This window comes from Taeniopygia guttata, chromosome 1A (genome assembly GCF_048771995.1).
Source record: "Taeniopygia guttata chromosome 1A, bTaeGut7.mat, whole genome shotgun sequence".
NCBI lineage: Eukaryota > Metazoa > Chordata > Aves > Passeriformes > Estrildidae > Taeniopygia > Taeniopygia guttata.
Window position 1 is genome coordinate 54279016 of NC_133025.1, and position 21803 is coordinate 54300818.

At 41.3% G+C, this 21803-nt stretch overlaps 1 protein-coding gene and 1 long non-coding RNA gene across 3 annotated transcripts; one reads left to right on the forward strand and one right to left on the reverse strand.

Annotated features, from left to right (window-relative positions):
- Positions 1-2326: 2326 nt before the first annotated feature.
- On the reverse strand, positions 2327-3583 carry LOC115493396 (uncharacterized). Its single transcript, XR_003958148.4, has 2 exons — positions 3448-3583; positions 2327-2685 (listed from the first exon to the last, which is right to left on the reverse strand). It is a non-coding gene; the product is annotated as an uncharacterized lncRNA (long non-coding RNA).
- A 51-nt stretch (positions 3584-3634) lies between these two features.
- On the forward strand, positions 3635-19568 carry PARP12 (poly(ADP-ribose) polymerase family member 12). 2 transcript variants are annotated; one of them, XM_030263226.4, is made up of 12 exons: positions 3635-4065; positions 5044-5185; positions 6792-7086; positions 8044-8142; positions 10020-10143; positions 11007-11202; positions 11685-11805; positions 13089-13185; positions 14088-14166; positions 15387-15517; positions 16153-16304; positions 17207-19568. In XM_030263226.4, the coding sequence occupies exons 1-12, from the start codon at positions 3749-3751 to the stop codon at positions 17473-17475; spliced, it is 2022 nt and encodes a 673-aa protein (XP_030119086.4). In that variant the 5' UTR covers positions 3635-3748; the 3' UTR covers positions 17476-19568. The 2 variants fall into 2 exon arrangements, with proteins under 2 accessions (XP_030119086.4, XP_072779591.1); XM_072923490.1 differs by having other exon boundaries at positions 3636-4065; positions 5050-5185.
- The last annotated feature ends 2235 nt before the right edge of the window (positions 19569-21803 follow it).

The window sequence follows — 21803 nt, forward strand, 5'->3', positions numbered from 1 at the left end:
AAAGTTTAGCTGTGTTTAACCATGGTTCCAGACCATCAATGGGACAACAGCTAACCCTCAATTGTGTGTTTAAATGTAGGTTTACAGGCAACCAAAAACAGCTGCAAGCAAACATATCACACTTCTGTCATCTTCTGCCCATTTTCTTTACATCTCCCATGACAGACAATACAAAGCCAGGAGTTTCACCATGCTAGCTGGGAGAAAAACTGAAATACGTGGATGGGGTGGGAAGTGGAGGCATCATGCACCATAACAACAATGGATGTTTTAAAGATGCATATGAAAATTCACAGGAAAATCATTAAATTACTACATTTTGAATATTGATGCAAATAAGATTATGAAATGATGCCACAGTTCAAATTAACACAACTATTCATAAATTGTTGCTAAAAATAAAGATGTCAGTCTAATGACTGACATCTGCTAATTTCTAAAGTTTTCATAGCACAATAGATGAGATTTTAACAAAGGTGGCTCACTAAAATTGCAATACCTAAAGTCCCACAGTTATTAAAACCCCATGTGGTCTGAGTTCAGCAGCTGTTTAGAAGCTTTAGGAACTGCTTAGAGGGAGTTTATTTCAGGACCAATGTGCACAGCAGTCATTACTGCAGGTAGAACAGCTCATATGCAATTATGCTACAATGACATTTAAGAAAACAGCCTTACCTTTAATTACAGTATTTGAGAGATGAAGAGGAGCCACTTTCCTTAGGTGCCCTTCATGACTAATGGCACTTAATTTTATAAATTAAAATTGACTTTTCTGTTAGCTGATAATTCTTCTTCTGAAGAAGAAAGTACAATTTTGCTTATATATAATTCATAGGTGGGGAAGTTGTATCAAATCAAAGGGGTACTTTTATTCTTCCTGAGGAACATGCCACAAAACAAGCTACAAGAAACTTGTGTGAGAAAGAATAATTTATGATTTATTTTGGGTATGAATTCAGACCTGGGAAGGTGCTGTAATTCAAAGGCATCTCTGCAAACCCTCTCTCTGCATCAATCACTGCTTGTTTTCACACTTTTACTTTTGTTCTCCATGAGAAAGAGACAGAATGATAGCTCTACTCCACAGCCTCAAAAAAACTCACTCAGGAGTTCCTGCAGAGCAGGAACAGCCATGTGAACTTCCCTGTGATACACACACCAACATTTTGGAATGAATTGCAATGGTGTAAAGCTACCTGAAATCACCCCTCCAACCCTGATCTTACACTGCTCTTCTTTCTTGGTACTCCTCTCTACATAATGTTGACATTGGCATAGTCATTCATACCAATTTTATCATTAAAAAATTACCATATTTCTGCCAAATGAGTGGGGTTTTTTAGATGCATGAGGAAAGAAACTCTGAAAGGAAGATACAGTTGAAACAGCTACCTGGACAGCACAGTGATGTTGGGACAGATCTTTAAGATGTAAAAAGTTGGGAACTGGTTTGATAGGATGGATTTTGGGTCAGAAAAAGTAAATAGATGCTAGGGAGAATTAGAGTTATTGAGTACAATGCTGCTTTAATGTTTTTTTATGCTAAAGAGTTCCCTGAGTTTTGGTTCAGTCAAGACATCTCCCACTGATGGGGCAGTTATCTAATACATCTATTCAGTAATTTAAGACCAGTAGACAAAACAGCAAAATAAGGAGGCTTCCACCCATATTCTCTTTCAGTGATGAAACAGTTGGATTTGGGTTTGGACCAGATGACCTCCTATGGCCTCTGTCCACCTCAACTGTTCTGTGATACTGTCAATCACTACCGGTGGGTGTGATCTCCCTCTTTAAAGTGCCTTACCACCAGGTGACCGTCAGTGATAAATGCCCCTCAAGGAAAGACTCTCCTAAGGAAGAAAGGATGACAAAGACACTCCAATCTATGGAATTACTTCCACAGAACATGCGACACTCCAGCCTCTCATGTTGTCTCCTAAACATTTGCTGATGGCCTGTCATAGGCAAGCTACAGATAGATCTCTGTGAACCAGTTACCTGTACTCTGGCTGAGTAGAGCTGCTTTTCCATTCAGTGCACTTGTCTAGATTCTACTTTTTGTCATTTCCTTCCCGATCTCACAGGGAAAGCAGGAAGTAAGATGAGACAAGGGGAAAGGCACAACTAGACCGGCAAAAGGAGGAAGGAGACAGGACTTTTGTTCAATGAGAACCACCATCAGTTAGAGTCCCCATGGCTTCCACTGCTGGTCTGACTGAAATGATGGCACTTTAGCATCATTGTTCTGCCACCATTTAAAGCATGCTTCTGAGTGACTGTTGTTATAAATTAGGTCCCTATATGTCCAATTTAATGAACCACAAGATTTAAAATTTAGCAGCAATTTTAATTGAGGCATAAAATAATAATGCAATCAAATATAATTCAGTAGTTACAAAAAGAAATTTGGCAGTGGTGCGGATAAAGCATAAGCAAAACCGACGGGGTACGGGGAGGACTTTCTACCCTGCCTCCCGTACGAAGGATCCAAACACAACGTATATACTGTGTGCTAATACGTATTCATCAATAGTTCCACAAATCTCCTCCCATTTTTCATTCTTGAAATCTACATCACTCTACTGCACAGCGCGTGCTCCCATTGTTGCTATGGGGTCTTCTGGTCTCTTCAGGGGTCTTCTAGGAGGAAGGCTGAAGGTCTTCCTCACATGTCCTCTGGATAACCTGGCAGGTGGCACATGCACATTAAGCTTGGTGTTATACAAGTAAGCACTATGTTCCAATTAAACCTTATTTATTTCATAGATAAGACCACTATTTTAGACTCCCTGTCTGGAATGGTCCCAACTTTATTCATGTTCAAAGTCGATCCTGCTCTGGGAGTTGTCTTTTAACTTCAGTTGATGCCAATTCTGGTTTGGGAGTCAGTTCCTGACTTCCTCAATTTCCAACGCCAAATTCAACTCCTGCACCCTGTTTCCCACATGTATTCTTGAAGAAACCCATCTGCTTCATAACACCAATCACATATACTTTTCCAATTATTCTCCCAAATTATTGATATAATTACAATTTTGTTAGCACAGATCACAACCATTTATAAGACTGTGATGCAGAACCAGGAGTGTCAAAATGACCCAGGCAAAGGCACTTAATTAGAAGATGGGCACCATTCTAAGGAGTCTGTGACTTCCCAGAGGATGAGGACATTGCTTGGCCGCACTGGTGCCATGGCTGCTGTGCAGGCAGAAGCAGCGGTGTACCACCGTGTAGCAGGTGCCACTACGAGCACTGCAAGCAGGGCAGGGCAGTGTGCCCACACGTGTGACCACGACCGAGCTTTTAATTTGGTTACTGAAAGAAGTGTGAGAGCAGCCTTCACGATGTATCGTCAGGAAAGTGGCACAGGTCAGAAACCTTAACTGAGATGTTTTTGACGGCAGAATTCACACACCAGCCTTCTCCCTTAACTTAAGGTTAAATCACCTGGTTGATGCTCCATTCATCCCTGAGTCCGCTTTTTCCTATAGGAAATGTGTGACCTCGCAGCTGCCATCCCTTTTTGGTGACATGTGATTGAACACGGTCAATACATCCTAAAAGCCAGGCACAGGAGGGAGGAGCAGGGCCGTGCCCGGTGCCGCTGTTCGTGCGCCGCATCACCCACAGCAAGGCGCTCCCCCGCGGGGGCAGAGCGAACGCCGCGGGCCGGGGCGGTCCCGCTCCTCTCGGGCTCTTTCACTTTCGTTTCCGTTTCCGTCGCTTTCCCGGGAGGGGCTTCCCGGCCATGGCGCTGGCGGTGCAGGCGCTGCGGGTTCTGTGCGCCAGCGGCGGCTGCCTGGAGCAGGGCGAGCTGCGGCGGCGGCTGCCGGCGCGGCCCTCGGCCGAGCAGCTGGCGGCCGTGCTGCGGGACGAGCAGCGCTTCACGCTGGTGCGGCGGCCCGGCCGGGCGGCGGCCGCAGCGGAGGCCGAGGTGGCCGTGGTGGTGGCCACCAGCCCCGTGCGGCTGTGCCCGGAGCACGTCGCGGGCTGCCCGGGGCAGTGCGGGCAGCTGCACATCTGCAAGTACCACCTGAAGGGCGTCTGCCGCAACCAGCTGGCCAGGTGAGGGGCGGGGGCGGCGCCATCGCGGGGGGCTCGGCCTTCGGCACGGCGTGCCCCTCAGGGCAAGGAGCGATCAGGAAAGGCCTTTCCGCGTGGAAATGCTCGCTGTCCGTGAGCACCTGAATTTATTTGTGCGTGTGTTGTTGCAAAGGAGGCAGACACAGGCGGTTGTTTCATAGCTTTGGGTCGCAGCACTTCCTCCCCGGCTCATCACCCTGGCGCTTCCTTGTCCGTGGGCAGGGCTGTGCCAGGGGAAAGCTGAGTGTCCCCGCAGGTCCCTGTGCTGCGGGACCCTGGGGGATGTGCTAAAGCTGAGTGTCCCCGCAGATCCCTGTGCTGCGGGACCCTGGGGGATGTGCTAAAGCTGAGTGTCCCCGCAGGTCCCTGTGCTGCGGGACCCTGGGCAGTGTGCTAAAGCTGAGTGTCCCCGCACGTCCCTGTGCTGCGGGACCCTGGGGGATGTGCTAAAGCTGAGTGTCCCCGCACGTCCCTGTGCTGCGGGACCCTGGGCAGTGTGCTAAAGCTGAGTGTCCCCTCAGGTCCCTGTGCTGCGGGACCCTGGGGGATGTGCTAAAGCTGAGTGTCCCCGCACGTCCCTGTGCTGCGGGACCCTGGGGGATGTGCTAAAGCTGAGTGTCCCCGCAGGTCCCTGTGCTGCGGGACCCTGGGTGATGCGCTCATTGTCTGAGAGGGGATGATGCTCTGGAGCTTTGGTGGTTTTGTGGTTGTGAGCTGCAGGTCCAAAATGCCGATATTGTCAGAGTACACTAAGGCTATAATGACTGTGAATCAGAAGTAGTGTGGCAATTATCCTCAGAGTAATTATGTAATCTGCTTTGCAAATCACATAATGGCTTTATAGAAGAGCAATGTGGGTTTTTCTGAAACTAGCTAATTTGGTGTGCTTTTCCAACTGTTCAGTGTAATGCCCATGGGGTTCAAAATAATGCCAGTCATTTTGCTGTTGGGTTTCTTGAGTTCTAGGAAGGGATGCAGGTTTGTTCACAACTTCCACTCAGACCACAATCTCCGTGTTCTAAAGCAATATGGACTTGAGAATTTAAACCACGATGAACTTTGCCAGCTTCTGCTTCAAAATGACCCTTCCCTCTTACCAGAGGTGAGTATTACTGTAACAGCTTCTTAGCCTTGTGTTTCAGTGGGCATCACAACATGGAAGAGGCTTTACAGAGATGGAGATATTGAGTGTCAGTTTAGTTAGCTTAATGCAAATCAAAAATAAATCTGCATCCTCTGTTCTCACCTGTGGTGGATTGACCCTAGCTGGCAGCTAAGCTCTTGAACAGACCCTCACCCACTCCTCACTCCCCCACCACAAGCAGAAGAGGTGAGTATTAACTAAAAGAAAAAAAGTGGCAAAACCTGTGACTGGAGATAAAGACATTGTAGCAAGGGGAGGAAAGCAGGGAAAAGTGTTGCAAAAGAGAACTTCTGCTTCACCACCTCCGGGCCCAACAAGTCTCTGAGCAAGTGCTACCTTGTAAGAAGGACCCATCTCCCCCTTCTTTCACCTTCCCTCTGTCCCCTTCCTCACTATTATTTTTTTTTTTTTTTTTTTTTTGGAGAATGACATTATGTGGCATGGAATATCCCTCTGGCCAGTTTGGACTATTTCCTAGTTTTGGCTGGAATAGAGTTAATTTTCTTTCTAGTAGCTGGTACAATGCTGTGTTTTGTATTCAGGATGAGAACAATGTTGATAACACTCATGTTTTTGGTTTTGCTGAGCAGTGCTTGCTCTAAGTCAAGGACTTTTCAGCTTTTCATACTGCCCTGCTAGCCTGTAGACTGGGAGTGCACAAGAAGCTGTAATGGAAAGCAGCCAAGAGAGCTGACCCAAACTGGACAGAAGGATATTCCATACCATATGACATCATTCTGAACAGTGAAACGGGGGGGAGGTGGCCCAGGGATGGTGGCACATTGAGGGGTCCGGCTGGGCTTTGGTCAGTGAGTGGTGTGCATTGTGCATCACTTGTTTTGTCTACTGTTTTATCATTATTATCTCCTCTTCCTTTTATGCCATATAAACTGTGTTTACCTCAACCCTGGAGGGAGTGAGTGAGAGGCTGTGTGGTGTTTATTTGTTCTGGTTTCAGCTAAGGTAGAGTTAATTTTCTTACTGGTATCATGAACAGGGCTGTATTTTGGATTTAATATGAAAATCATGTTGGCGACCCACTGAGTGCTTACCTTCAGTCAAGGCCTTTTCAGCTTCCCATGCTCTGCTAGTGAGGAGGTGCATGAGGAGCCAGGAGGGAGCATGGCCAGGACAGCTGACCCAAACAGACCAAAGGGATGTGCTATCAAAACTGTTTTGGTCACAAACCCAAAACATAGTGTGGTATGGTCTGCTATGAAGAAAGTTAACTCCATCCCAGCCAGATCCAGTATATCTTACCATCAAGTTGGGGTCAAAAAGATTCCAAAACTATTCCAAAACTAGAAAATCAAAGAAGTGTGACTTAGCACTAAGCTCCATCTTGAGAATGTCTGTAAGAATGTTGTCTGTTGAAAGATCTTTCTAAACATTATCAGGACAAAGGAAAAGCTATCAAGTAGTCATTTGGAAAACAAGAAGAAAGAAGAAATGTTTCTGTCAAAAGCAAATGTTTGCACATTGTAGCCAAATAATGGATTCAAATAGTCTAAATGGGCACATTGTACTTTGATGTTTAAATTCTTTTTTTCTTCTCCTTCCCAAGGTCTGCTTGCATTATAACAAAGGTGATGGACTTCATGGATCTTGTTCCTTTAAAACATCCTGCACCAAACTTCATGTTTGCCAGTACTTTTTGCGGGGTCAGTGCAGATTTGGCAGCAGCTGCAAACGGTCCCATGATTTATTAAATCCAGAATGTTTTGAGAAACTGGAGAGACAGGGGATGAGCTCAGACATTATTAAGAAACTACCTTCCACTTATAGAAACATGTATGACATAAAAAATGGCAACAGAAACATGTGTGACATAGAAGATGCCAAATCTTCACCATGCAAAGGTAAATAATATGATCTTTTGAATTCATCAGAAGAGTCATGGTAGTGAATTTAATATTTTTGCTGGTGTCATTAAGAAAACTGAATTTGCATCTTGGTTTGTGTTTTAGGAGTGACCTTGTACCTATATCATTGACAGAGGTCTTTGTCTTGACAAATGAAATCAAGAGTGGTTCCTGAGAAATAGAGTGTTGATGTTAATGAAATTCTTAAACTTGGGGTTAAAAAAGAGTAACAGGAACTAGAAATAGGGAGAGCTATAATTTTGGAGTTTTTTAGGTAAAATACATAAAGGTATTTTAAACTCCTGTTTAAGAATAGGAGTGGTGGTTGTCTGATTATGCTGTTTAATTGTATGTCTTTAAAGTAGCAATTGTCTAGCACAAAAATTCACAAACAGCATTATCCTAGTTATTTCTCAGAAGTGTAATATTTTGTTTGCACTTTTCTTTTGAAGTTTTTTAGAATTGTAAGTTAAGTATAATTTAGCAGGCAAAAAAAAGGGTTAACAGAATGGAGAAGTCAAGTGTGTATGCTCATCTATCTCTTTTATTCTGCCTGCAGTTCTTCCTTTGCTTAATGTGCTTTAATTTACAGAGTATCAGATTTTGAAACTCTGCATTTTATAGCTGCCAGTGTGATCAGCTGTGTGCAATGCACAATTAATTGAAGTCCATCTAGAAGCATAAAGGCATTGGATTCCATTCTCATTTTGTGGTGATAGCTAAAAACTGTATCTGAGGAATTCAGCAGTTACAGGGAAGTCGAGTTCAGAAAGGGTGGATACAAGGAGGGACTTTGAGTATATACGTTTATCAAAGGTTTCCTTGTCTTTCTGGAGCTGAGTGCAGTTAGGTAGTTACAGACATTGCCTTTTGGCTTCTTCTCAAGGGATAGGAGCACTTTTAAGAAGTATTGTTGATATTAAGTGTATTAATAGTTACAATTCCCCCCTCTAGATGGAAAACCCAGCACTAGACGGGATTCCTCATCTTCAAAGGAGGATGAATCAGAACAGATATGTTTACATCATCTGTACAGAAGCTGTGGCTTTAAAGGTAGGTTGTCTCAAGTATCAGTACAGACTTTGTCAAGTCCAGCCTGTTTTTCTGTTGTCATAAAGAGGAAATGGTAGACATCTTTCACAGAAAGGGGAAACTTTCTGTGAGTTTATGCTTATGTTTAGTTAAATCTCACTGCTATCTTGACTGCTGTAGGAAAGTGTTTGACCTGGCATGCCAAACAAAGGAGATGTTTTGTTTTGCTCTGGAATCTGCTTGTGCTGAAGATTGGCTACTCCACCTGTGTTTACCTAAGAGATTGCTCAATGATAGGAGTCACATTTCCAAATAGGAAAGATATGAAAGATACTCTGAATTCTACATTATCCATTGTTTCTTCTAGTACTCTTCTGTTCCACCTGTCTTAGCTGTCTCCCTTTCAAAATGTTCCCAGGTGTCCAGGAACAAGGCTGCTTTGCCAGTGTTTTTGTTGATTTTTTTGTCATCCTTTTTTTTTTTTCTTGATGTTCTTGACCTGTGTACCAAACACCTCCTCATATGAACTGTGTGGTGCAGTTTCTCCTTGACTTTCCTTGTAGTTAAGTTTCCTTTTGTTCTGCTCTGGAAATTTGCCTCGGGTTTACGCACATGTGATGTCACCTTCACTCCTGTTCAGGAGTGACTGCACACTGACACTTTGAACTCTGAGTAACATTTGTGATACCTGGCTCACTGCTACCATTGCTCTTCTTTGTGGAGCCTGGCTCTCTTGGAGACTTACTGAAGGGCAAAGGACTTTGAGACTAAAGGAATGATGTCTGTATATTTATCAAAAGAGGGGAAAGGTGATGGTTGTTAACTGGGTTGTATTGAAAGGTATGGGACTTAGACATGGTGTAAATAGTATGGAATAAGTGGTGGATACATCCCTGCTTTCAGCTGGGACAGAGTTAATTTTCTTCCTAGAAGCCAGTACAGTGCTGTGTTTTGGATTTAGGATGAGAATAACATTGGTAACACACTTGTTGTTGCTAAGTAGTGCTTACCCAAAATCAAGAATTTTTCAGCTGACTGTGTTTTGCCAGTGAGGAGGTGCTCAAAGATGGGAAGGAGCATGGCCAGGACAGCTGACCTGAACTTGTCAAAGGGCTATTCCATACCATTAGAACATCATGCTCAGCATATAAACTAGGGGAGTTGGCTGGGAGGGGCTGGTGGGTGCTTGGGAAGGGGCTGGGCATCAGTCAGCGGTGGGTGAGCAATTGTAGTGTGCATCACTTTTATTTCTTGGGCTTTATTCCTTTCTCTCTTTTTGTTAGCTTCATTTTGGATATATGAGAGTGTATATATACTTACATTTACTATATTGTATTTTGTTTCAGTTACTAAACTGTTCTGATTTCAGCCCACAGATTTACATTTTTTCTGTTCTCCTCATCTCACTGAAAGAAATGGAAGTAAATGACTGTGTTGTACTTGCTTACCATCAGAAATTAAACAATGACAGTCCTTCTCCTATCTTAAAACTAAGCACTGCTGTGCTTTGGATTTGTCCTTAATAATGCCACTTTGTGATTTAGTGGTTAATCATAAATACACTTTTTTTCAATTTGTTAAATAATAGCCTTGTAGGAGCCGGTGATAATTTTTTGTCTCTGAAACTGAGAATGATCTGTGCAATTTTAATGTGCAAAGAGAGTCTAATACTTACAGAACCTGAACTTCTACTTAAGCCCAAAAATTCAAGTGTTGCTTGCTTATGCTGAAAACTTTTGAACTTCTGCTTGTAATGGTGCCATAGGTGAACACTTTCCCTAGCTATCCTTTTGATGATTTCACCAGCTGGGTACACAGCCCTGAAATGTTGGAGTTCTCTCATAGCCTGTCAAATTAATGCATCTCCTAATTCTTTTTTTTTTAAAAAACTTTTACAGAAAAGTGTATCAGAACCCATTTTCACTTGCCATATAGATGGCAGTACTCTGAGGGTAATACCTGGAAGGACTTCATAAATATGGAGGAAATAGAAGAAGCATATTGTGACCCAAAAAACGTCAGGTATAAACTCTTATAAAAAATTATAATGTTTGTAGTTTGTTGTATTGTACCAGATCCTTAGTGGCTATAAATTGCTGCAGTTCTAATGTAGTCATTACATAAGTAGTTTTATCTGACATTCTTCTACTGACCTCACTTTGCATGAGATTTGCCCCTCCCTTCTCCTTTTACCACAGTCCATATCATGGAACTTGCAGAATACCCGGAGAAAGGGACCAGAGCACGTAAAGGATATGGAAATACCTTTCAGAGTTTGGAACTGGTTATGTATTACAAAGAGAGTATTGGAAGGGGCTCATACCAGTATGCCACATCCCATGCTGGAAAATTACCTGTTCCTCTTATGTTACAGGCTCTTTGAAGCCCTTCTTATGTCAGTGTTCTCTTTAGAATATAGCTGGTCAGCAAGAAGAAGGCAGTGCCTGTTTTCCATTGCTCCTGTTCATCTTATGTAATTCACTTATTTAGGAGTGGGTTATGATTATTGCCCACAGAATCAATGTGAGATGTAATACTGTTAATGTATTATATTAATACATTATATTATCAATGTATTATATTAATACATTAATGTATTATATTTATTATATTATATTAATTATAATGTATTATTTTGATGTATTAGTTTATACATTAATGTATTATATTAATACATTATGCAAAATATGTACAAACACGAAATAGAGCTAGCATACAGGCTTGTGAAGAGTGCAAGGTGCAAAGTACACATTGTAGTGAAAAGTGCAACTTTGTGTTCTGCTTTTGGGTGAGATTGACTTAATTTGCAAATTTGTAGTGGGCTTCTGAATCTATGAGTAAAGCTTCACAAACAGTTGATTTTTTTCCCTCCTTTTTTTTTATAGATTTGACTGTGCTTTTACTGAAGGGCTCTTTGTCCCGTTCAGTATCTGTTTTCGTGACATGTGCTGCGAGTTCCAAAAAGTCAGACGTCTTTCTACAGCTTCCTCTGTGACCAAACCCCCTCACTTCATTCTTACAACAGAATGGATCTGGTACTGGAAAGATGAATATGGCATGTGGCAGGAGTATGGAAAACAAGTAAGTGTGGAGAAATGAAGAGACTCCTAACTCTGTGTGAGAAGTGCAGAACTACAGAAAATAAACAGTGCTTATATCTTCCCCCTCTTTTGTCACCCTCCTCCTCTCACTCATACTGTACAGATGGACATTAAAGGTCTAATGGGGTCTTTTCCCTGTGATTTTGATTGGTTCAGGTAGGGGACTGATCACTGGTGAGTCACAAGTATTATCAACAGGTAACTATTTAGTCAGTCCTGTCAGATAGGATCACAGTAATAATAGATTTTCATTGGTTCTGAGAAAAGCCTCCTCTAAAGATCCAGTAGTACTCTGCCATCTTTCTGGATCTAGTTGGTGAATGTGTCACTCTAAATCAAGGATTTCTCATATGCTGATGCATCCTGCAGCCACCATACTTAGGAGAGTTGTTGGCTTTTAGACTTGCTTGTCTATAACAAACCAGGAGAAACTTTTTTTTCTCTCTGTTTTTGCCGTGACAGGATGGTCTTCATGAGGCTGCTACTGTCTCCAGTGATGACCTGGAGAAAGCTTACTTGTATGACAGTTCTCCAAAGATGACTTTCAAAGCTGGAAGACATGAATATGAAATAAATTTTGTGTGTAGGTTGCATTTGCTTTGTTTTTCTGATTTGTCCCTCCCTCCCACATCTCTTGTGATTCTGAACTACCTTATTATAGGAGATAGAAGAGAGAAATTTGGACTTTGAATTGCAGTGCTTACAGAGACAGAGTTTCTATCAAAGTTCTCAGGATAAGAGCTGTTCACATAAACAGAGTGACATTCTATTCTTTCAAAGCTTTTATTTTTGAGTTCTTGTGCTAGGTTTCAAAATGTCTGCCAGAAAATCCAAGTATGACACTGATGCTGGCATCAACACAAATGGTGAGGAACTTCTAGAAGACTTGACAAGCCAGCTTCTGCTCTACTTTAATCACTAGTTTGCAGAAAAATAAACACTTGGACAAGGTGTAGGGTCCAGACAATCCTTAGCATTACAAGATTTTTGCACGTATTTTCTTTTCATCCTGTCTGGAAAGGCTGAGAGAATACCTTGACTATGTCAAAGTAGGAAGAAGTGTTTCCCAAGAGTTCAGGAAATATAAGCCACTTGTGATGGCACTGTCCTTTCTGAGCTGTTGCCTTTCCTGGCATCCTTTTCAAAAATTATGCAGAACAGTGGTAGGAATCAGCCTGCCTGGACTGTCAGTTTGGTGTAGTTATCTTTGATCCAGCTTTTCATTACTATCTCATTCTGCATGAAAAAAAGCCAAACACAAAAACCCCAAACCAAAAAACCAGAAAGGGCATGTTATCTGTTGTTTGTGATTCAATCAAAAGCAGTTCTGGGAAAACTTGTCTGGCTTAGAAATTAAAATTGCACAGTGAGTCAATCCTTTCTCTAAGGTTTGGGCTTTTTTAGTAACTTAGGCAAATATATGCAGTGTAGCTGTCTTTTAGAACTTAATTTCTAGGCTTGCTGGTGTCAAGAGGTTTTTTTTGTTTGTTTTCCTGTGTATCTCGCGCTGAAGATGAGGCCTCATTGTCCTGGCTGGTAGTGACTCTTAATTGTTAGTATGTTGTCACAATAGCTGCAGAATTTCCAAGAAGGAATGCCTCTAAAATTCAGGTTGCTGTAACTTGTTTCTCTTGGTGGTCAATAAAAATAAATGGTTGGTGATAGATGTTGGGTTCTGTTTACAGGGTTTGAAATCTACAACTAGATGTAGGAAAGAAGTGTCTCAGTTGCAAAATGAGGAGGAGGGAGCCTTTTTGTCAATGTTTTTGACAAAACAACTTAGTGACAAACGTGTCTGTAGTTTGTCAAAAACAAAACCATCTTTGATTGTTCATGGGATTTTGTTTGGTTGGTTTTTTTTCCCAGCCATGCTGCAGAAAAACCTTCGCTACAAAACAGAGAGGAAGATTTGCAGAAGACCTAAATATGTCTCTCAGGCAGAGGTGGAAAAGATAAAAGACAGGTAAACCACAGCTGCTCATTTTGAGGTGATGGGTTTGGTGCTTTGGGAATGCTGAATCCTCCATGGGTGCAAGTAGGGTGAAGAAGTAGCTGTTGAGGCAATTGTGAAAAACATGAAAAGAGAAAGGGACATACCTTTCCTACAACCATGTCTATCCAGGGCAGTGTTGCAGCCTGACCAGCAGTTTTCACCTCAGGAACCTCTGTGGTGAAGACAATTTGGGCTTGGCCACAGGAAGTGTGGAAACATAGGAAATAATTCAACATGTAGCAGTGCGTTTATGTGTACTAGCTCTTTCTGAGATGAGTAATTTTCAAAGCTAAATGTAAATTCAGAACAATTATTTTGAGAGCAGCCAGACAATCTGAAAAAAAAGCAGTAGTTGTTACAGGTAGAGCAAAAGGTGAGAGCCTGCAAGGAGATAGAGTTGCATGTAACAGCCAATTGTTGCACATTCCCTTGCAGCACACCGTCCTTGCTTAAACACTGAAAAGAGCAGCTAATTAAAATTGGGGTGGAAGTACAGGGGAGGGCTGTATCTATCCTGTTTCTGTCATACTGATGGGATACTGCATGCATTTCTATTTACCTCCCCTGGTGCAGCAGAGCTTTTATATATACATTCAACTTTGCAAGAGAAATCCTTATGTGTTTAGTTTAGAGTATGTATTTCTTTTTTTCTCGTTTGGCATCTTGCTTTCTAACATAAGTCTTGACACAATGACTTGGAGCAAATATTTTCATTTGCTGAACAGAAATCACAGTTTTGATATATTTTTGAATATGTTCAGTTGCCTATATTCTCCCTAAGCTTGACAAAAATGTTTAGTATAATATGTACATAAAATGTCATATTTAGTTTTTATTTTAATTGTCTATTTGTAATGTCTTATAATCTACAGGGGCGTTAAACATACAGAAGGGTTTAAGAACATTCCAGCTCACTGGGATAAATCTGCCCTGCCTGAACTGGGATTCAAGGTTTGGAGCTTTTTAGTTTTTTCTTTCTGTCAGTTTTGTCATGTAAGGTTTGTTCCATTGCAAGTTCGGTGTTTCTTCTGGCTTTGTAAATGACTGTTTCTGTGTAGCATAATACAGAAGTATTGGTAAATTTAAACCTGATAACCACATTGGGCAGACTTGGAGCTGAAACTAGACCCAAATGTAAACAAATGGTAGCAGTAAAGTTGTGGCAGGAGGGACTTTCACTGCTACTATTAATCCCTTGGCTTGGCAAGTTTGCTGAGTTGACAAGACTGGTACTGGTGCCCAAAATACACAGTTTTGAAGTCCCAACATGTGCTGAAAGCATCAGAGGTAAATGATGCCTCTGAACTTCAGAGTAGCCATTCCCTTAGCTGTAGGCTGTTGTATGTCTATGGAGAGGTGCTGAAACCGGGAGTTCCCAGAATCACACAGAATGGTTGGGCTTGGAAGGGGGAGACCTCTGAATATCACAGAAACCAACCCCCCTGCTAAAGCAGGTTCGCCCAGAGGAGATCACACAGGATTGTGTGCAGGTAGGTTTTGAATATCTCCAGAGAGACTCTACAACCTCCCAGGACAGCTTGTTCAAGATGGGATCTTTTATTATTTTATTTGTTATTATTTTATTCATTCCAGTGGAGTAAACTTGTTTACCTTTGTAACACACCCAATTAATATATGTGTGGCATACCTTCTCTGACTTCCTGTCTGCTTCCACCAGCTCCTCTGTCAACTCCAGTAACTGTACCTAGAGAAAAGGTGTTATCTGATGCTCAGAAATCACTAACTTGCAAAATGCAAATCCTCAAGAAGTTGTCACTAAGAAATAAGACTGACATTAACATCTTTTGTGTTCCTAAAAAAATTTGCAAGTAAGCTTTGCTTGCTTTCAGAACTGATATGTAAGGAACTGATTTTTAGTAGTGTGACCATACTTTTCCCTAAAATTGTTTGAATAAAGACTCTTCAATTGATTTAGAAACACAAGAGGCAGTGCATTATGTGTTCACTGGCTGTAGGGAGAATAAACTGAAAAAGATCCTCTGGTTTTCTGCAACCTAAATTCTCAATTCCTTTTTTATTTATGTGCTCATTTCTGCTATGTATTTAGATACTGTGGGATGTGTACAAATATATCTTGACCCAGATATTAAGAGGGATTGAGTGGCTGCACAAAAGCATGCAAAAGTAACTTTTCAAACTTTCCCTTGCAGCTGATTGAGCTTGACTGTTCTTCTGAAGAATACAAGAAAGTCAAAGTGGACTTTCAGCGCACAATGCCCAAAGCAGCTATCAAAAAGATTTGTAGAGTTCAGAACCCATCCCTCTGGGAACTGTATCAATGGTAAGTGTAAAACACTGCTCTGGCATGTATGCATGTTATTTATTGTTTCTGCAGTTAGCTATATGTGCTGTGCTAAAGGTAGAACATGCATTCCTGAAATGCCTCTGCTACCACTCTCCCACTGAAATACCTACCTAGTATCAATATTTAGATAAAGAGTTATCAACAAGCCCAAAACTCAGTCAAGACACAGAGCTTAGAACAGTCAAATTCAGGGCTGTGTGGGAGGAATCCTTGCTCCTAACTTCTGCCAGGCCTGTGTCCATGACAGCTTCCTTCCAGTTAAACCTTGAAGCTGGTAATGAGTCACATCTAGCACAATGTTTTGCAGCTGGTCAAAATTGAAACAGCCTTCAAAATTAAATGCAGAACTCATGGGGGGAGGCCTCAAGATAAACTCCTGTGTTCAGGTAAAAAAAAAAACCACTGAGATTCCTCCCTCTCTCTTCAAAGGCAGTGAATGAAAGAAAACATTTGTAGTTAAAGCATTTATGTGTAATGTGAAAGCATGTTTGCATGCCCAAATTAGGCTGTAAAGATTTTCAGAATATACTCTGTATAAAATTGTTTCAGAGTGGCTGGAACCTGTGAAGACAGCCACTGTGAAACTGCAAAGATTCTGCTTCTCATTGCAGGCAGAAGGACCTAATGCAGAAGAGCAATGGTGGAAAGGCTGCAGATGAGCGATTTTTATTTCATGGGACCAGTAAAAAAGACATTGATGCCATCTGTCAGCAAAACTTTGACTGGAGAATCTGCGGCCTTCATGGGACAGTCTATGGCAAAGGTTGTTTTTCAGCTCTTCCAGTAATCCTTGACTTGCTAGAAAATTCTCAGTACTCACTTCAGAGGGGTAGAGTTTTCAAGGTGATACTTGGCCAGTCCTGGACTTCTCTCTGTCATGATGTCGGCAACGGAGCTGAGTTTCACAAGGGTCATTTGGAGCTAAGGCACTCTGAAAGGCCTTGGCCTCTGCTCTCCTAAGTACTTGCAAGAAGAGACAGACTTAGGAGAGGTTAGTTGTAGGGATGGTTTCTGCTAGACTCCAGGCTTACTGCTGGCCCAGTGTCTCCTAACGTCTATAGAAAAGCAGCCTGGTTTTTTTGGGTTTTTTTGGTTGTTTTTTTTTTTTTCCCACAAGACTCTAAATGCCATTCTGGTTACAGGTTAGCAGATTATATCTTTCTATATTGTCCTATGTACAGGAAATTACCAGCACATCAAGTGGAATAGCTGAGACAGGCTGACTGGCTGACTACATACCTTTCTGCTTGAATACTTCGTAACTGTCAGAAATGTTAGAGAATCACAGTGTATTTTGAGCATGGAAGGAACCCAGAAGGATCATCAAGTCCAACTGTGCTGATGAATATTAGTAGTCTCTGCCAGAAGATGAAATGTGGGGATAATGGGGGAGGTGGACATCTAGAATCAGGAGGAAATACTTTAGAAGATTATGATAACATTTTAAACATTGGTTTAAACATTTAAACATTTTAATATGTGTGCTGTGCAAACTAAAAATTGCAAAGTGGTAATTTCCACTAAGAGGGACATAGAGGGCGAGTGAAGGCTTTGGAAAGGCTGGTCATGAAGTGCTTAATGGATTTGTTAATTCATTTTCACACGGTATCTCTTTGTTCCTGCTGTTTTAGTGTCTTAAACTCTGTCTTGGTGTCTCTTCTGCAGGAAGCTATTTTGCAAGGGATGCATCTTATTCTGACAACTACTGTGGGACAGACTCAAACACCAAGACCATGTTTCTGGCACGAGTGCTGGTGGGGGAGTTCACTCTTGGTAGTTCTCATTATGTTCGGCCTCCGATGAAGGACAGCCAAAGATTCTATGACAGTTGTGTGAATAACTCTACAAATCCTTCTATCTTTGTCATCTTTGAGAAGCAGCAGATTTATCCAGAGTATCTCATAGAATACCAGGCACTGGCAAGACTTCTATAGCAACAAAACCTGTCATTCTTACGTTTAACTGGTTTAAACAGTTTTTTAGTTTTGGCTTAAGAGAGAAAAATTGAGTTTGAAGAAGCTGTGTGATCAGATAGGTGAGTGTTCAGAAACATTTTTTCTCTGTCTTTTCTGTGTAATAGAAAACAAGGCATAAAAAGACATAGAGGATGTTTTAGAATTCCTAAAATCCTGTTTCTGTATCCTATTTGTAGCAGCTTTCACATATACCCTACATTATGGGAGCCTTTCATAAATTTATTAGAATAAATTGCTGATGGTTGTAGCATGAGGATTGGCCATGACTGCCAAGTTAAAACAATTTTTAGGTATTGTTTCAGGATAGATTTTTATATGTGCTCATTGGTCAGAGGCACTATCCCTCTGCCTGTTTTTCTTTTAACTCAAAACTGGATAAAACATGTTTTTTAGTAATCTGTCTCCTGTAACAGTAGACAATGAGGTGTTTGCAAATGTGACTGTACAATCTGTGCTCAACTCATTGCATAAATTCTCAGTAGCACTCTTCTTTTTTGTCTGCACCAACAAAACCTCAAAAATTAAACTTGCTTGTTGAAAAAGAGACATATTTTCACTTGCTGAGTTTCTCATTTAAAACAATTACCAAAGATACAAGCATAACAGGAGTTGCTTGGTGCTGTGGGACTCAGTTGATTTACTCTATCAAATAAATACTATATTTTATGTCTGAGAACACAAGTTTTTTGTTACTTTCACTGTGCCTACAAACACAAGAGTGCTGGCAGGTGCTGTGGAGGAAGAGAGGAGGCAACTCGCACTTATTTCATACCATACTTAGGAGGCAAATATACCGCTTGTCCTGCTTGGTTGTCAGTACCTTCTTTCTGTGGATGAACCTTATGGTTCCCTTACAGCTATTGGGAAGGATGGGGAGTGACTGTTTCTCATTAGGTGTTCTGCCTCTTTGGATGCAGGACATTCACAGATTTCCTGTGTAATCAAGCTATTGTTGGACTTCTTTCAAGAAAACACATGCTTACTTGGGAAGTTGTCTTCAGCCACAGAGCTAAAACCTTTAAAATCTGAAGATTAGGTTGAATATTTAATTATTCCTATCAGAAGAAGATACTAGTGTTGAGCAGTCAGCTTACATGTGTGCAATCAAAAAACTTGAGCTATCAAATATTTTTTTAAGATTAAAGTTGCTGATGCATAGATAGATAATTTATCATAGAATTAATGTGCTAAAGTAGCTATAAGTTAGCTACAGTGTGCTGCAGAAGCCTTAAGAAATACTTTCTATATGACCTAAAAAAGCTCATCTTCAGCTGCATTCCATATACTTCTTTTTAACTCTTCTGGATGATGATTGACAGGTGTTCACTGGGTAACTCTGTTACTTCAGCATTGTGAGCCAGGAGCTTGGCCATGATTAGCTGGATTAAGGCTGTGTAGACCCCTTTTTTTGTAAACTGCAAATATAGCAGCATGATACCTAAAGGAAAATAACTCCTATTTCTGTTTAATCCCAGTGAAACAGACTAGGGAAAGATAAATTGAGTGTATTATTTCTTTTGAAAGATTTGTAATAGAACATAAATGATAAATCTCATGTAGCAAATGAGCTTGTCAGCAAATAGTACATTCATTGAGGAGGATAACGGTTATGGAGCAAAGATTTCCTATCTGTGAATAAAGTTTTTCTGCCAAAACAAAAACCATGTTTATCTACATGTTAATGGCAAATGAGAATACTGGTTGTATGTGTTTCTTCCTCTGAACATAAGCAGAATTTCAGGTAAGAATTAGATAACTAAAGTCATGTTAATCTTCTGCCAGAAAATTGAAATGAACATTCTTTTTCAGGCAAAAAGTTGAAATATTTTTATTGACATTTTTTATTGTATTTTTAAAACCTCTAACTTGATTCTTGTGTGTGTATGAGTGTAAGTAAAACAGCAAATAAAACGCCTGGTTGTTTTATTTTGTCATCTGTTATTTCTCCATTATCACAGAAAGAGAAAAGTTGCCATGTTTTTTCCACTTTTTGAAAGTTCAGGGTTAAAATTCTTGTGTATGGTAAATAAACAGGTACTCAAACTAGTAAATTCCTTCTGATTATTTTCTTTCTTTCAATACTGAAATCACAATGTTTCAATACACTCGTGAGTTTAGAGGCTGTTATTAAGCAATAGGAGTCCCTCTACAGTTGTCTTGGTTGCATTTGGAAATGAACAGATTAAAGAGATGTTTGCATTAAATCCAAACTTTAGGGGAAAAGTAATATTGAACCTCTTTTCTGAGTGAGGAGTATCTCTTTTGGCTACTTAAGACAAGCAACTGAGCAGGAAGATTGCAGTAATCTGTCACTCACACCCACACCGTGTGAGGAGAAAGATAAGCTGTGAAGGTTGTTTCCTTTTTGCTAACGGGTCCATCCTGGCAAGGCAGGCGGCACAGCCAGCAGAAGCCAAACAGCTTTGCTGTGCCAGCAGTGCGGTGTGGAACATGGGGGTTTATGAACCCTGCTCGCCACCTGCTGCGCTGGGAGGGGGCTGGCAGCCAGCCAAAGGCAGTTCACTGCACCCTTCGGTGAGGGTTACCTGGAGCCAGGTTTGTCTTGATATGCTGACTGGGTTTTATCAGATGTGGGTGCCAAAACCCTAAGTGCTGAGAGCAAGGGAGTGGCAGTATCCGGTTTGGATACCTGCAGCCTGGGCAAGTAGGGGCTGGTGAGTGAGAGGAACTTGGGTGGATGGCAGATACCAGGTACTGTGGTATGCTCAGTGCTGCTGGCCTTGGAGAAGGAGCTTTGCTTCTAGGAACCGGTGCTCAGGGCTGCCTTAGGGCCAAAGGGCAAGTGAGAAATGCAGAAATGCTGCTTAACTTTGAGTACATCCAGCAGAAGATCCAGGTGGGATGGTTGTTGCATGGGGAGCATGGCTGGTGCTTCCCTGTTTGTACAAGGGATAGACTTCATGGCCTCCACAGCTCAATTGCACTTCTTGCTTCAGATCCATCACAAATTCATCACTGCATGCAGAAATCCTAGCAAATGAGGGAGTACTCCCTCCTTGAAAGTAGCCACAGCCCCCTGCAGTGCAGGGAGGAAAACATCTTAGAAACATGAGATTTTTCAAGGTCAGAAGAAAGTGAGTGGGGCCAGTATAAACTAAGCAGTGGCAGTTTATAAATCAGCTTTAAATTCTTTCACCTTGCTTTCTGCTGTAAACACATGGAAGAGTCTGGTATCAGGTGAAACTATGTCCAGGATGTTTAACAAAGGGAAATGAGAAGGTGATCATTGCCTGGAGTATCTCACACAGAGAGGAAATTCTGCAATTTAATGCCAGGTAAAAATAGAAAGTCCCAATTTACAATCCATGAAGCATAATAATTTCTGCCACCCAACTATGTTTTTCTAGAAATACTATTTTTAAAGCACAAAACTGTAAAGCTTTTTTTCTATCAGCAGCTTCATTAAAAGCACCATTTTACACTGACAGCTTTCTGTCATCATTACAAAGACCAGAAGACATATTTAATAGAAGCTTTCCTTTACCAAGCAGCCTTTGCTTCGTATCAGCTGTCAGAGAATGACTAAAACCCTTTTGTAACACAGACGTGCCTGATTTTAAACAAACTCGCAGCTCAGCAATGCAAGACAACACACTTGCTGTTTCTGAGGAAAGGAATTTTAAACCAGTTTCCTTGTTCCTCCCTAGACCCAACTGCTGCTGACTGAGGCATGTTGTACCAGAATGCTAAATAGTTACCATTACTTAAGATATAAAGCTATGTTTTGCTATTGCAATTATAAACATAGTGCTGGGGTGGGATTTTTGTTGTTACTGTTTTGCCTTTTTCTGGAGGGGTTTTTGGTAGCTTTCTTTTTGTGGTTTTTTTTTTTTTTTTTTGAGTTTGTTGGTTTTTTGGCGTTTTTTTGGGGTTTTTTTGTTTTTTTTTTAATTAATTCTAAAACCAGCCCATGTCAAGACTGGTTTGGGACCATGTTATATAGGTGCACAAACACACCATGATTACTGTGATATTACCAGTTTCTGTTTTGGATAGCTGCCGGCAATCTTGTTTTCCTGGAAATGTGTGATTCCAGAGGCTCACTGATCCTTGCCACAGCTCACTCTGTAGGTGTGGTGCTGAGCTCACACAGCCAGGGTGAGATCCAGTGCCACTGAGTGTCCTGGTACAATGTCTGCAGTGTCTGGTGAGTGTATCACCAACCCCTAATGAGAGATAGCAAATGGCCTGGGGCTCTTCCTGGGTTACTGGAAAGCAGGCAGCCTTTTTCCTGTCTTCTCTAGCTGTCTGTCTTAGCCTGCATG